Here is a 15,988-nt window from a genome sequence, read left to right as displayed (position 1 = left end):
ACAAGTTGCATGCGAGGAGGAAAATGAAGGAAAATGATGGAAAATGAAGAAAATAGAGCCCTCATTAATAAAAAAGGCTTCTGAGGACCAATACACAAAATTTATTCAATTAAGTTTTAGAGCTCTTTCTCTATTCTCTCTCTCTCATACTCTTGGACACTTAGAGTTTTCTTGGAGCACTCATGGAGGAGTGTGGCATACTTGGAGTTTTGGATCAAGAAGGCCAAGGAAGACCAAGAAAGCACAAGAGGACATCAAGATCAACAACTACATCAGGTTTTTCTTGCAGGTATCAAGTTGCATGTATGTTTTCCTTGCTAGTTTTGGCATGCATGGCATATGCATGTGCTTTATTGGTTAGGATCTATCACTAGCATGGAGAATTTCTTGGATTGACAATGAATTTTCCTAGCCTTGCCATTTCCTTGATAGCCATGGTGTTGTGGGTTTATTTCTTTGTTTTTCTGGTTGGTTCTCATGTTTCCTTTAGCTTGGGTTGAGTTACTAGTTCCCGGAGCCTTGGTTGGAAAAATGCTTTGGAGCCCTGTGACAACTTGGGTTAAGTTACTAGTCCTAGAGCCTTGGTTGGAAAAACACTCTAGAGCCCTTGGTGGGTTGAGTTACTAGTCTCGGAGCCTTGGTTGGACAAACAATCTCGAGCCTGGTAGAAACTGAGGGTTGAGTTACGAGTCCTGGAGCCTTGGTTGGAACAAATGCTCTAGAGCCCTGGAAGACTTGGGTAGAGAACAATCTAGTGATGGTTTTGTGATTTCCGGCCGTGAGGTGGAATCACTATTTGATGGGTTGAGGTTGTTACACAGTAATTTGTCACTGCCTCCCTGTCAGTCTCCCTACTGTGTCATGAGTTCAAATCAATCATGCTCATGCTCTCTAATGTTGCCAAATGACCCACTTTGCCAAAGTTTTTCCCATCATCGCGACTGTTATTAAAATAACCGCACTGACTCGCGCCCCATAATACAACGAATGCGCTGCCAGCACGGAAGCACACGTGTTTCCCGCGCTAGTCGAATTTCATGAACCAGCGCATCTTCTATTCATATTGGGTTGCGCTGACATAACCTTCCCTTTTATTTAGATGCGATGTCAGCGCTCCAGTGCAGTTATACACCCGCGCTGATCTTGTTTGGGCGAGTTTGTTCTAACAGCTGGCCTTCCAGATGACTCCAGACCTGGTTGTTGGCCTTGTAAATGTCGCCCTCCCTTTTCTGGCATGTCTGTTTCGTCATTTGAGCCACATTCCTTGGAGATAAACTCATCTTCCCACCATTCATGGAGACTCCTTCTCCTATTTAAGCCTCTACCATTCACATGAGCAGCTAGTTTTTTTTGACAGTGTGAAATTGATAGTGCTTAGAGTGCTGCTGCTAGTAGGTAGTTGGTGTGACAAGTGTGGGATCGCTAGAGAGCTTAAGGAAGGTTGTGAAATGTTGCTTTCTTGTGTAAACTTGTGTGAGAGAGAGTTTTTGTCTTGGGAGATCTACCTCCAAGGGTGAATGCTTAAGAGACTTGCTGGCTGGACCCTCTTGAGAAGGATTCGACGTCAGAACTTTGGTTGTACTCTTCTCTGTTATTGATTAATAATAAATGACTACTATTATGGTTCCACTCTCATTTGTCTTTGTAATGGTTAATGTGAGTTATGTCCTTTCTGACTGATGTATAATTGCATTTATTAGATTTCACGCTTGTGTTTGTGTTTCTCTTTGTGTGTGCAGGTGTCTATCCACGAGGATTGTGGAGGATTGTGACCGGCCAAAGCGAAGGAGCGAGAGCGACGTCTCTTCATCAAACATTAGCGTTGGAATCCAAGTAGGTCTTCATTGCCTACCTTTTATTTGCAATTAGGAACTTGCATAGTAGCATTGACTGATTGTTGCTAGACCCGTTCTGGGCTAGTAGGGATCGCCTCTATCCGTAGAGGGGATTTACCTCTCCAATAGAGGTGGTTTGGACTCTGGAATCCATGAATGGTATTTGATTGATGTGTTTTATGAGATCCCACATTCATGCTTGGAATATGGCACAAGGATGACTAGCTGAAGAGATTTTTGGCTCAGCCATGTCTATGGTCGGGTGGTTCGTGGAAGTCCCACAACTGTTTGGCCTTTGCATTATTAATATGAGGTTATTTCTCCTTTTTATTTCATGAGTATTATAATGGTTTGTACGTGGATGATATGGCTATGATTTCCTTGGTATTTCTGTTGCTATTATGTTGGTTATGAACATGTATTATGACAATAGCTATGTATGGATCTCATCATGTTTTTACTTGTATATGAATGAACAATGTATCTATGGCCTAATGGATGAAACTACAACTAATGTGTTGAGGCATCAATGCTTCTTAGTGATTCTCAGATGACTATGATACCCCTATGCTTAGATCTGTTGTTTACACATGTAGATTACATATTTGTGATATGTTTGGTGAAATGTTTGTCATGGCTAGTAGGGGTCCAATCAAGGGATTGTTCAAGTAATTGCATTTGTATCATCATTCCATTGTTATATTTCTGTTCTAAAGGTTTCATTTAGTTCTGGGTAGTGACTTGGGCTCTAGGCCTGAAAAAGTGACTCAAATCCTGGGGATGCAGGCACAACAATGGGAAGAAAATTCCCTGGACGTTGGCATACCAGGATGTGGGAGCGTCCAAAGCCTTCTAGACGCATGCATGCCCATATCATGGGAGCGTCTGGGGGTTAATTCTTCTAAGAACTCAGTGGTACCTAGGGGATGGTTACCTAAGAGGTTGGGATGGTTCCTTGGAGTTCTATTTCTGATGTAAAAGGTTTGTATGGTGTGTTTCCATCAGTTCCACTTCCTTAAGGTGACTTCAAAGGTCGAATCATATCATAGTAAGTTCGCATCACATGTTTACGCTGGTTGGCCGATTACTTTGGTAGATTTAGGAGGAGGGTGTTACAGCCTATAATCAATGCATAACCTGATAATACCACCCTTCTTCTTCACAAACAATACTGGTGCACCCCAAAGTGATACACTTGGCCTAATGTATCCCTTGTTAAGAATTTCCTTCAACTGCAACTTCAACTCTACCAACTCTGGTGTGCTCATCCTGTATGGTGCCTTAGATGTTGGTGTTGCCCCTGGTACCAACTGAATAGAAAAATCCACTTCCCCGTGAGGTGGAAACTCTAAAATATCTGTCAGAAACACATCCTGAAAGTGTTGTAGAACTGGGTTCCTGCTCAAGACATCTGCATCCTCAAATTCCTTACCTTTGTCACTAGAAATAAACACTGCAAATATATCATACCCTTTCCTGCAATTGTTCTTTGCCTGCATAGTTGTAACCATTCTGACTGATGTTGCCTTCTTCTTACCATGTAAGACTCTCTATTCTCCATTTTTCATAACAATCAACTTTTTTTCTATGAAGATATAACCAACCCATGCCCAACAACATACTATATGATCCCAATGGAAGTACATTCAAATGCGCTAATGTAAGCATACCATTCAACTCAAATGTACAAGCTCTTACCCAGTGATGAACTTTGAATCTTGGCCTTCTCCTCCTTGAGGTAAGGCATATACATCAATAACTCCAAGAATATGCTAGTGTAATCCTCATCGATTATAGATCCCATTTTCAGCTCATAAATACCTCTGCCATTTTTTACATCTTCCCACTAGATATATGCTTTACCTTTAGGACAGAATGTCTCTATTATGGCCTTCATGTTTTCCAAGTAACCATGCAACCTGAAGAACTTATTCATCCAAAGAAACCATGCTTCTGCATCCTATGACTTCCTCATTTCCCCATCGAGTGTAGGTGGCTTTTCTTTCTTGAACTCATCTGGAAAATATCCCTTGTCACTCCTTTTGCGAGGGTGATAATGATGATGATCATAATACCTGTCGAAACCAGAACTAGAATAGTACCTGTGTCCATCATCTCTCCTATCCGGAGTATCAAAGAACCTGCCATCTCTAATCGTGTCATCTCTATCCGACCTATGCCCACAATGAGATTTACTGCCATATGCCCCATTAGTTCTATCCCCCTGCTCATGGCTGATCTGAAGTGGTCCATGTCTCTGCAATTCTAAAAAAATCTGAAGAATTACTGCATAGACTTCTTCTTTTTTCTCTTGTGCCTGCATCATTCTGTCATTATATGCTTTAAAACTTCTTATTTCTGCCTTCAAACTTCTCAATGCATCTGCTAAGTTAGAAGAATTCCCAACACCACGCTGCTCATCTAATCCATAGGGAGAGTCTAAGGAAATGTAGTCTACCATCTTCCTAGTCATCTTTATTGTTTTCTTCCTGCAAGGTATATCATGCCAGCTAAACTAAATCATAAACAAACTAGCGTACCTCAGTGTAGTTCATGGGAGTATATCTCGTTTGCAAGACCAACCAAATTAGCGCTATATATATATAAACATAATCATATCAATATTTAATCATCATTTCAATCATTATCCAATCATCAATGCATGACCATATCGACCACACACCATGACCTCATGCATGACAACTACAACCATATCAATGTATGCATAACAATATATAAGCATTGACAAGCATAATCAATGCATAACCGACATACACTCATGACGACCACATACAACAACAATGCCATCAACTTCCACATGGCGACACCACTGCAACTATGACCACCACCATGCATATGCAACAAGCACATAGACCACAAGCATAAGGAATACATATATGCAACTGACATGAATCCATGGCCAACACACCACCCATCCAGTCCAAGGGGTGAACCATGCTCTAGTACCACTCTGTAACACCTCCTCCCACATTTACCCAAGTTAACCGGTCTTTTGGGTAAACATATGATGAGAGGATACTACGATATAATTCAACTCCCCATGTAGATTTAAGGAAGTGGAACTGACATAACACAACCAATTTGACCTTCTACACATGTCACAGAACCTATAGGAGCCAATCAACCCTTCTAGGTGATCAACCCCTGAGACAAATTAGCATTTTACTGAACAAGGGCCTCAATCGCTCCCATGACATGGGCATGCATGTGACCGAGACCCTCTAGTCGCTCTCATAACAAGGGCATGCAAGTGATTGGGGAATTTTCCAGCTAGTTCAGAGCCAATGACCCCGGATTCTCATGTGCCACGTTTCAGGGCCAGGACTTAAGCCACTGCCCAGAACTTCATGGAAACTCCAAAAATGAAAAGTAACATTGAAAAAATGGTACAAATGCAAATACTTGAACAAGGACTTGACTGGACCCCTACTATCCCTGACAAGAATTTCATCAAACATGTCAGAAATATGCATTCGACGGGTCATAAAAACAAATCTAAGCATATGGGTCTCATACTTTATGAGAATCGCTAAGAAGCATTGATGCCTTATCACATTAGCTGCATTATCATCTATTAGGTCATATATTCATTTTTCATTCATTTACAAATCAAAACATGATGAGAGCCATACATCATCACTATCATAAAACATGCTCATAACCAACTTATAACCAACAAAAATAACAAGGATATAACAACCATAAAGACCACATATAAACAAGTATATTGACCCATAAAAGACAAGATGAAAAAAACTCTTATTAACATATGCAAAATGCAACCAGGTCTGGGACTTCCACGAACCACCTGACCATAGACTAGGTTGAACCAAATATCTCTTTCAACCAGTCACCCTCGTGACATATTCCAAGCATGAATGTGGAATCTCATGGAACCCATCCAACAAAACCAAACCAGGGCTTCCAGAGGCCAAATCACATGAACCCTCAACTAGTGATTCCACCTCATGGTCAGACATCACTAACCATCACCAAATTGGTCTCCACCCAAGCTATCTAGGGCTCCAGAGTGTTTGTTCCAACCAGGGCTTCCAGGACTAATAACTCAACCCATAACTATCGTGAGGCTTCAAGAGCATTTGTCCAACTAGGGCTTCCAGGACTAGTAACTCAAACCACGAATGTCTTCTAGAGTGTTTGTCCAACCAAGGATTCAAGGACTAGTAACTCAACCCAAGTTGTTAAAGAGCTTCCAGAGCATTTTTCCAACCAAGGCTTCCAAGAACTAGTAATTCAACCCACAGCCAAAGGAACATGAAAACCAACTAGAAAACAAAAGGAAATAAATCCACAACACCATGGCTATCCAGTAAATGGCAAGGCTAACCAAATCCACCGTCAATCCATGCATTCCTCCATGCTAATGACAAATCATTGCCAAGAAACCATATGCATATGCCATGCATGCCAAAACTAGCAAGGAAATCATACATGCAACTCGGTACCTACAAGAAAAACCCGTTGTAGGTTTTGATCCTAATGCCCTCTTGCACTTTCCTGCTCTTCAATTTCCTTCTTTCTCCAAAACTCCAAGTATGCCACACTCCTCCACAAGTGCTCCAAGAAAACTCTAAGTGTCCAAGAGTATGAAAGAGAGAGTATGCAACACTCCTCCACGAGTGCTCCAAGAAAACTCTAAGTGTCCAAGAGTATGAAAGAGAGAGCTCCAAAACTGAACTGATAAAAGTCTATCAATTGATCCTCAGAGGCCTTTTTATTAATGAGGCCTATATTTTCTTCATTTTTCCATTATTTTCCTTCATTTTCCTCCTCACATGAAACCTATGACCTTTCACCTTCCTTCTCTCCTAATTTCCATTATTTTCATAAATACAATGCCAATTAATGCCTCAAGCCTTTGCCATTGCCTTTGCCAATTTCCTTAGCCATTAATTAATCACAAGTGATCCCAATCACTATGTTTTTCCCAACATTCAGCTTGGAATATGTGTCCCATGACCATAGTGATTATTTTTCCTTTATTAAATTTATTACATGGAATTTTCACCAGGGCTGTTATACACTTTCCATGCAACATTCTATGCATCCTTCTGCGATAAATTTCACCATAACCTTCTTGACTCAACTTCCATTACAAGTGAAGTTTGACTATATTGTTTAGAAATCGAATTTATGTCACTCTCAAGAATGATATCTATAACATTTCTCACAGAACCAAACATTAAACTTCTTGAATTTCATTCGTAGCACTTCTATCCCTGCCAATATACTCTGTAAAAAATTCCTTTTGGACATGTCAAAGCCATTAATTTCTCCATCGTAAGATTATATGAGATTCTATACTTCTTTCTAATTTCTACATTATATGAGACACCTCATATCTACATTATATTTCTTCCTATACAATAACTATGATTGTAATTTAGGGCCTATATATCCCATTGTAACCAATGACTTTCACACCACAATGTAATGTCCCCACTCAGTAATCCTAACCACATGACATGTAAATATGACATAAGCTTCCAAAATTTGGCCCCTTGGAGGAAATTCCTTTGTAACAAATGCTAATAAAGTCTTCTAAGAATGTCTTGAATTTAATCAAAAGCATGTGTAGGCATGAAAACTAAACACAATGGAAATAATAGATATAGTCACACATAAAATGCATAATACAAAGATTTAAAAAAAAAAATTCCCATTTATAGACGACCATAACATACTTATCTTTTTCACTAAAGAATGTCCAAGAAACTAAGAAACTAACTACAAGAGTAATTTTCCATCCAATCGTTGATATCAACTGTAGATACTTCCCCTATGTTGGGCTATGAGACCACTAGAGCAAAAGGAAACAAGCCACATGTTTCTCTCTTTTCCAATATAGCTTGTTTGTTCTCTTCCTTAGCAAAACTATTTACCACCAAAAACATTATATGCATCTCTTTTAGTGATCAATAATGAAGGAGATCCCTTCCATTTCCCCTCAAAAGGAAGGCCTACCCTTTCTATGCTCAATAATCACTCATAGTATCCTTCAATGTGTGTAAAAAGAGTTAAATTTGTTGTATGATTTATGAGAACTCCCTACCAGTTCAATACTTGGCTTCTGAAACATCTAAAGAGTGGTAATGTATAGTGGGTGTAGGTTTCTTAACTCACCCAACCTCTATGCTAACTTATAGCCATGCTTTCATCTAAAATTTTACAATTGCCTCTTAAAGGGGCTCACTACAATCAAATTTTCCATTGATAGCGATGGTACAACATGAACAACATTAAAAGCGAAAGTGGGGGTTCTAAAATGAATTCTAAAATCAATGGAATGAGAGAAATTGTGAAATAATAATTGAAATTACTCTTGATATTAAATATAGGATTCTTGCAATTTCCATAATATATATTCATCCATCCTTCCATAACTACATGAAAATACTTTTCTACGAACCTCTTTTATGCATTTAGTTATTGGTTTTAATAAACCAAAGGAAATATATTACTTACTGAAAACACATAATAAAAAAGAAAATGAGTTTTGACAATGACAAAGATACTTCATAATAAAGGATTTACTTTCCCATAAAGTCTCTTTCCTCTTAGCCTTTAATAAAATCATAACCTCTCTAATATTTTAGGAAGCAATCTTAAACTATTATATTTTATTCCACCATTAAATTTACATAAATTTTAAATCATCATAATAACATTAAATTTACATCGTTTTAAATAATCATAATAACCTTAACACATGCTCAAATATGTAATGTCAAATAATTCACTAATCAAAACTTTAGCCTTAAATGTAACATTGAAAGCTCAGAGTAACCATTCAGTAGCCAAACCTTGAGCTTAAATTCCATAGTAACTCCAAATGCCAAATCTGAGATATTACAGTTAAAAAGAGAAAATTAGATGATTTAGTGATTAAAACATGTGATGCCTTATCAGATCAGTTGCATTATCTGAGAATACTTATCTAACAATCGCTAAGAAGCATTGATGCCTTATCACATTAGTTGCATTATCGTCTATTAGGCCATATATTCATTGTTCATTCACTTACAAATCAAAACATTATGAGAGCCACACATCATCACTATCATAAAACATGCTCATAATCAACATATCACCAACATAAATAAAAAGGATATAACAACCATAAAAACCAAATATAAACAAGTATATTTACCCATCAATTACAAGAGGAAAGAAGCCCTTATTAACATATGCAAAATGCAACTAGGTCTGGGACTTCCACGAATCACCAAACCGTACACTAGGCTGAACCAAATCTCTCTCTCTCTCAGCTAGTCACCCCCATGCCATATTCCAAGCATGAATGTGGGATCTCATGGATCACATCCAACAAAACCAAACTAGGGCTTCCAGAGGCCAAACCACCTCAACCCTCAACCAATGATTCCACCTCACAGTCGGACATCACTAACCATCACCAAATTAGTCTTTACCCAAGCTATCCAAGGCTCTATAGCGCTTGTTCCAACCAGGGCTTCCAGGACTAGTAACTCAACCGACAACTGCCACCGGGCTTCCAAAACGTTTGTCCAACTAGGGCTTCCAGGACTAGTAACTCAACCCTCCAAGGGATTCCAAATCATTTTTCCAACCAAGGATTGAAGGATTAGTAACTCAATCCAAGTTGTTACAGGGCTTCCAGAGCGTTTGTCTAACCAAGGCTTCAAGGAACTAGTAACGCAACCCACAATCAAAGGAACATGAGAACCAACCAGAAAACAAAAGGAAAGAAACCCACAACACCATGTCTATCCAAGAAATGGAAAGGCTAAGAAAATTCACTGTAAATCTAGGCATTCCTCTATGCCAATGACAAGTCATAACCAAGAAACCACATGCATATTCCGTGCATGCCAAACTAGCAAGGAAATCATACATGCAACTCGATACCTACAAGAAAAACTCGTTGTAGCTACTGATCCCGATGTCCTCTTGCACTTTCCTGCTCTTCCTTTGCCTTCTTGCTCCAAAACTCCAAGTATGCCACACTCCTCCAAGAGTTCTCCAAGAAAACTTGAAGTGTCAAAGAGTATGAGAGAGAGAGGAGAGAATAGAGAGAGAGCTCCAAAACTGAACTTTCAAAAGTCTGTCACCTGATCCTCATAAGCCTTTTTATTAATGAGGCCGATATTTTCTTCAATTTTCCATTATTTTCCTTCATTTTCCTCCTCAAATGCAACCTGTGACCTTTCCACTTCTCTCCTAATTTCCATTATTTTCATAAATAAAATTCCAATTAATACCACATGGCTTTCCAGACCCTTTGCCATTGCCTTTGCCAATTTCCTTAGCCATTAATTAATCACAAGTGATCCCCATCACTATGTTTTTGCCCAACATTCATCTTAGAATACGTGTCCCATGACCATGGTAATTATTTTGCCTTTATTAACTTTATTACATGGATTTTTTACCAGGGTTGTTACACACTTTCCATGCAACATTATATGCATCCTTCTGCGATAAATTTCACCATCGCCTTCTTGACTTGACTTCCAGTGCAAGTGGAGTTTGACTATATTGTTTAGAAATCGAATTTATGTTACTATAAAGAATGATATCTATAACATTTCTCACAGAACCAAACTTTAAACTTCTTGAATTTCATTTGTAGCACTTCCATCCCATCCAATATACTCTATAAAAAATGTCTTTTGAACATGTAAAGCCATTAATTTCTCCATCGTAAGATTATACGAGATTCTATACTTCTTTCTAATTTCCATTTTGTCAAACACCTCATATGTACATTGTATTTCTTCCTATACAGTAATTATGATTGTAATTTAGGGCCTATGTATCCCATTGTAACCAATGACTTTGACACCACAATGTAATATCCCCACTCAGTAATCCTAACCACATGACATGTAAATATGACATAAGCTTCCAAAATTTGACCCCTTGGAGGGAATTCCTTTGTAATAAAAGCTAATCAAGTCTTCTAGGAACGTCTTGAATTTAATAAAATGCATGTTTAGGCATGAAAACTAAACACAATGGAAATAATAGATATAGTCACACATAACATGCATAATACAAAGATTAAAAAAAAAAATCCTCATTTATAGACAACCATAACATATATTTTTCACTAAAGAATGTCCAAGAAACTAAGAAACTAACTGCAAGAGAAATTTTCCATCCAATCATTGGTATCAACTGTAGATACCACCCCTATGTTGGGCTATGAGACCACTAGAGCAAAAGGAAACAATCCACATGTTTCTCTCTTTTTCAATCTAGCTAGTATACTCTCTTCCTTAACAAAACTATTTACAACCAGAAAGATTATATGCATCTCTTTTAGTGATCAATAGTGAAAGATCTTCTTTCCATTTCCCATCACAAGGAAGGCCTACCCTTTCTATGCTCAATAGTCACTCATTGTATCCTTCAATGTGTGTAAAAAGAGTTCAAATTGTTGTATGCTTTATGAGAACTTCCTACCAGATCAATACTTGGCTTCTGAAACATCTAAAGAGTGGTAATATATAGTAGGTGAAGGTTTCTTAACTTGCCTAACCTTTATGTTCACTTATACCCATGCTTTTATCTAAAATTTTGCAATTTCCTCTAAAAAGGGCTCACTACAATCAAATTTTCCATGGATAGCGATGGTGAATACAACATGAACAACATTAAAAGTGAAAGTGAGAGTTCTAGAATGAATTCTAGAATCAATAGAATGAGAGGAATGGTGAAATAATAGTTGAAATTACTTTTAACTATTAAATGTAGGATTCTTACAATTTCCATAATATATGTACTCATCCCATGCTTCCATAACTACATGAAAAGAAAGTGAAAGTGAGAGTTCTAGAATGAATTCTAGAGTCAATAGAATGAGGAGGAATAGTGAAATGATAGTTAAAATTACTTTTGCCTATTAAATAAAAGATTCTTACAATTTCCATAATGTAGATAAAGTCTTCCGGATTAATCACATTGTTAGGATTTGGTTGACGTTTTGAATCAACTAACATGGTTCATCCATTATGAATCACAAAAGTCTTAAATCTAACCCTTCTAAATATTTTAGGTAATAAGCCTTTAATAAAATCATAACCCCTCTAATATTTTAGAGCAATAATCTTAAACTATTATATTTTATTACACCATTAAATTTACATAAATTTTAAATCATCATAATAACATTAAATTTACATCGTTTTAAATCATCATAATTACCTTAACACATGCTCAAATATGTAATGTATCAAAACTTTAGCTCTAAATGTAACATTGAAAGCTCAGACTAACCATTCAATAGTCAAACCCTGAGCTTAAATGCCATAGTGACTGAGATGCTACTCTTAAAAAGAGAAAATTAGATGATTTAGTGATTCAAATGTTAAAAAGAGAAAATTAGATGATTTAGTGATTCAAATGTACAATAGCTATAAAAACCAAACTGGGGAATGTGAGTAGTTCAATCCGTCCATAATACGAGTTCCATGAATTGCAGTCTCATTCCTGTAAAAACATGATTCCCACCGTCAATCCCAATCACCAATGTCGATGGCAATGGTGCGGCCATTAGCGTCTACGAAGCAGAAGATGCTTATGATGCCGTCATTTGCCGAGCCAATACTTCATTTTCAGTGCAGAAATACTACAACCAATCCTCTTAAAGGACCATGCATTGCTGATAATGTATTGATAACCATGATATGTAAGCAGGGGAAACTAAAGGAGGCGCTACAGTTGCTGTGTGTTATGGACAGACAAGGCAATTGGGCAAACTCATCTACGTATAATTCTCTCTTGCAATGCTGTCTCAATGACAAGACATTGCCAGAGAGCAAGCTAGTCCATGCCCACGTCATCCAAACGGGTTACATATTGCAAGGCATTCATTTGCAGAATAAACTTCTGAGCATCTATGCCAAATGTGGGGTTCTGGCTGATGCCCACAGATTTTTGAACGAAATGACGAATGCGGATGTGGTTTCATGGACTGCGTTAATTGCAGCTTATGTCAGGCAAGGTTTGAGCGAGGAAGCCTTAACACTGTATTACCAGATGCAGGGAACAGGTATTGAACCGGATAAGTTCACCTTTGCCACTGTTCTGCCTGCTTGCCATAGCTTGCCTGCCCTTGAGGAAGTTCATCAAGAAATAAGTAGGAAAGGTTTTCAGTGGGATGTTTTTGTGGGGAGTGCCCTTGTGGATATGTATGCAAAATGTGGGTGTCTGGAGGGTGCACGCCAACTGTTCGACAAAATGCCTCAAAGAAATGTGGTCTCCTGGAATGCTATGATTGCAGGATATGCTCGCAATGGGCTCTGTGAGGAGGCCCTGGAGCTCTTTCACACAATGCCAGAAAGAAATGTGATCTCCTGGACTACCATGATTGCAGCATATGCACAGAGTGGGAACATTGATGAAGCAGTGAAGCTCTTTCATGAAATGCCTGAACGAAATGTGGCTTCATGGAATGCCGTGATTGCAGGATATTCACAGAATGGTCGTATTGATGAGGCACTGGAACTCTTTCATAAAATGCCAGAGCGAAATGTTATCTCCTGGACAACAGTAATTGCAGGGTGTGCGCAGTATGGTCACGTTGATGAGGCCCGGGCGCTGTTCCTGAAAGCACCTGAGCGAAATGTGGTTTCCTGGACAGCTTTGATTGCAGGGTATGCGCAGATTGGGGATGTTGATGAGGCGTTTAATCTCTTTGAGAGAATGACTGAACGGAATGTGGTCACTTGGAATGCGATGATCGCCGGATTTGCAAAGAACGGTCAACATGTAGAGGCGTTGAATCTTTTTCAACAAATGCGGCTGGCAGGACCAAAGCCAGACTCGGAAACCTTTGCCAGTGTTCTCCCAGCATGCGCGAATTTGACAGCTCTGGAACAGGGCAAAGAAATCCACGAAGAAATAATTACAAGAGGGTTCCAGTGTGATATATCTGTGGGGAATGCCCTGGTAGACATGTACTCTAAATGTGGAAGCATAGAAAATGCTCATCATCTATTTGACAAAATGTCTCAACGAGATGTCGTGTCATGGACACTGATAATTGCAGGCTATGCAATGCATGGGCGCAGTAAAGAGGCCCTCACACTCTTTGAACAAATGCAACAAGCTGGCATAAAACCAGATGGTGTCACTTTTGTTGGTGTTTTGTCAGCATGTTGTCATGCAGGCCTAGTGGATGAGGGATGGCAATACTTCAATTGCATGACTCAACTCCACAGCATCACACCTACCATGGAGCACTATGGCTGCATGGTTGACCTTCTTGGCCGCGCCGGGCATCTTGATGAGGCAAACAATTTTATCAAGCAGATGCCAATCAAAGCAGATGCTTCTATTTGGAGGTGTTTGCTTGGTGCCTGTACAATCAATAACAACATAGAGCTTGGGAAATATGCTTCGGAACGCCTTTTGGAGATGGATCCAAAAAATACCACACCTTATGTTCTATTGTCAAATATCTATGCTGCAGCTGGCAAGTGGAATGACATTGTGAATGTGCGCAAAATGATGAAAGACAGAGGAGTTAAGAAGTATCCTGGATGCAGTTGGATTGAAGTTAACAAACAGGTCTATACTTTTTGCATAGAGGACAAATCACACTCGTCTATGCAGAAATTATAAGAAAAGTTGGAGCTTTTCTGGGTAAGACAAAATCAGCAAGGTATGTGCCTGCTGCCTAACATGAGATTTGTGATCAATGATGTGGAGGAGGAGAACAAGTAGCAAGTTACTTGTCTAATGATGTGGAGGAGGAGAACAAGTAGCAAGTTACTTGTCTAATGATGTGGAGGAGGAGAACAAGTAGCAAGTTACTTGTCTACAGAGCCTTTGGGGTAATCAAATCACCACCTAGTACAACTAGTGTGATCGTTATTAATTTTAAAATGGGTTGTGAGGGGCATTCTTCCACCATATTCATTGACAAAATTTTTGCAACTAAAATCACTGCCATTGATGTTAAGTGTCTTCATCATTAAATGATGAGCGGTGTGGGACTTCCCTCTCTTCAGGGAACACAGAGGGAGATGAGTGGAATTTTATTGTTCAGCTCCTCCCTTTTGAGCAACTTTGATGGATCATTTAGAGGAGAGTGATATGAAAAGTGTCCCAGATCACCAGAACCGTTATGAACAAAATTGTTGATGATGAGTGGTGTGGGACTTCCCTTTCTTCAGAACAGAGAGGTAGACTAAAGGATTTTATTTTTCACCTCTTCCCCTTTTAGCAAATTTGTTGAATCGTTTTCGGGGAGAGTGATTTGGAAAGTGTGCCAGATCATCGAAACCATTATGAACAAAATTGTAAATGAATAGATTGTGATAATAAAAAAATCATAAGCAGTCAGTGCAGGGCTTCAAAGGCACATTGAAAACATGAGTACCTAATGATTTTTGACAGCTGAAATTGAAATAAAATATTTTGAATATGGTTTGAAATTTTCCATGGTACGTGAACATTATACAGGGTTGCTTTCTTATGTTCCAAACCTTGAATATATATATAAAGTCTGGATACTGAAATTTTAATAGCCACAATAATAGAAACAAGCAACAGTAATGATTGTACCAGTACCATAAATTTAATACAAACAACCAACAATTCCAGCAATCTATCAACAGAAAAACTAATAGCAGATTTAACAGCACTAACATCAGAGATAAAATCAGTCACAAGTAGTAACAAGTTTAACCACATGTCAATGCTCACAAGTCCTCAGCACATAAACCTGAAAATTGTCGTGCAGATGCCAATTCAGGCACTATCCAAGGCTGCATGGACTCTACACTTGCCCCCAAAAGCGTCTTCCACATTATAAATGGTGCACTTCCCAAAAATACTCTCTTATAATTCTTAAAATTATCTTTATAACTAAAATTCACTTCTTCTTTAATTGCACTGAATTGTACTGATTAGCATAATTAAACTAATTAACATAATTAATCTAACTGATGAGCTGACTAACCGGTTGGAAAATGCAATGTGGCAGCTTATTAAATCAATTTTTCTTAATCTCAATATTTGCTTGTGAACTTTCTTAGTCTTCTTATGTTCTTTATTTAGATCTTTTTATCAAACAAAATCAAGAACAAAAATAGTAGTGACAGAGAACACAGAAATTAGGT

At 38.4% G+C, this 15,988-nt stretch overlaps 1 protein-coding gene across 1 annotated transcript; it reads left to right on the top strand.

The window, feature by feature from the left end:
• The first annotated feature begins 12,151 nt into the window (after positions 1–12,151).
• On the top strand, positions 12,152–15,209 carry LOC149257161 (pentatricopeptide repeat-containing protein At2g03880, mitochondrial-like). The gene has a single exon (XM_089413687.1). The coding sequence runs from the start codon at positions 12,390–12,392 to the stop codon at positions 14,484–14,486; it is 2,097 nt and encodes a 698-aa protein (XP_089269813.1). The 5' UTR covers positions 12,152–12,389; the 3' UTR covers positions 14,487–15,209.
• Positions 15,210–15,988: the final 779 nt, after the last annotated feature.

The sequence above is a fragment of the Pinus tabuliformis genome, chromosome 6, assembly GCF_031772625.1.
Source record: "Pinus tabuliformis cultivar Carrire ecotype Pingquan chromosome 6, CPIR1, whole genome shotgun sequence".
NCBI classification, from domain to species: domain Eukaryota; kingdom Viridiplantae; phylum Streptophyta; class Pinopsida; order Pinales; family Pinaceae; genus Pinus; species Pinus tabuliformis.
This window is presented reverse-complemented; position numbering and strand designations above follow the sequence as displayed.

Excerpts from the sequence above, each read along its gene's own strand:
- LOC149257161 (XM_089413687.1), top strand. The coding sequence starts at position 12,390 with ATGTCGATGGCAATGGTGCGGCCATTAGCGTCTACGAAGCAGAAGATG.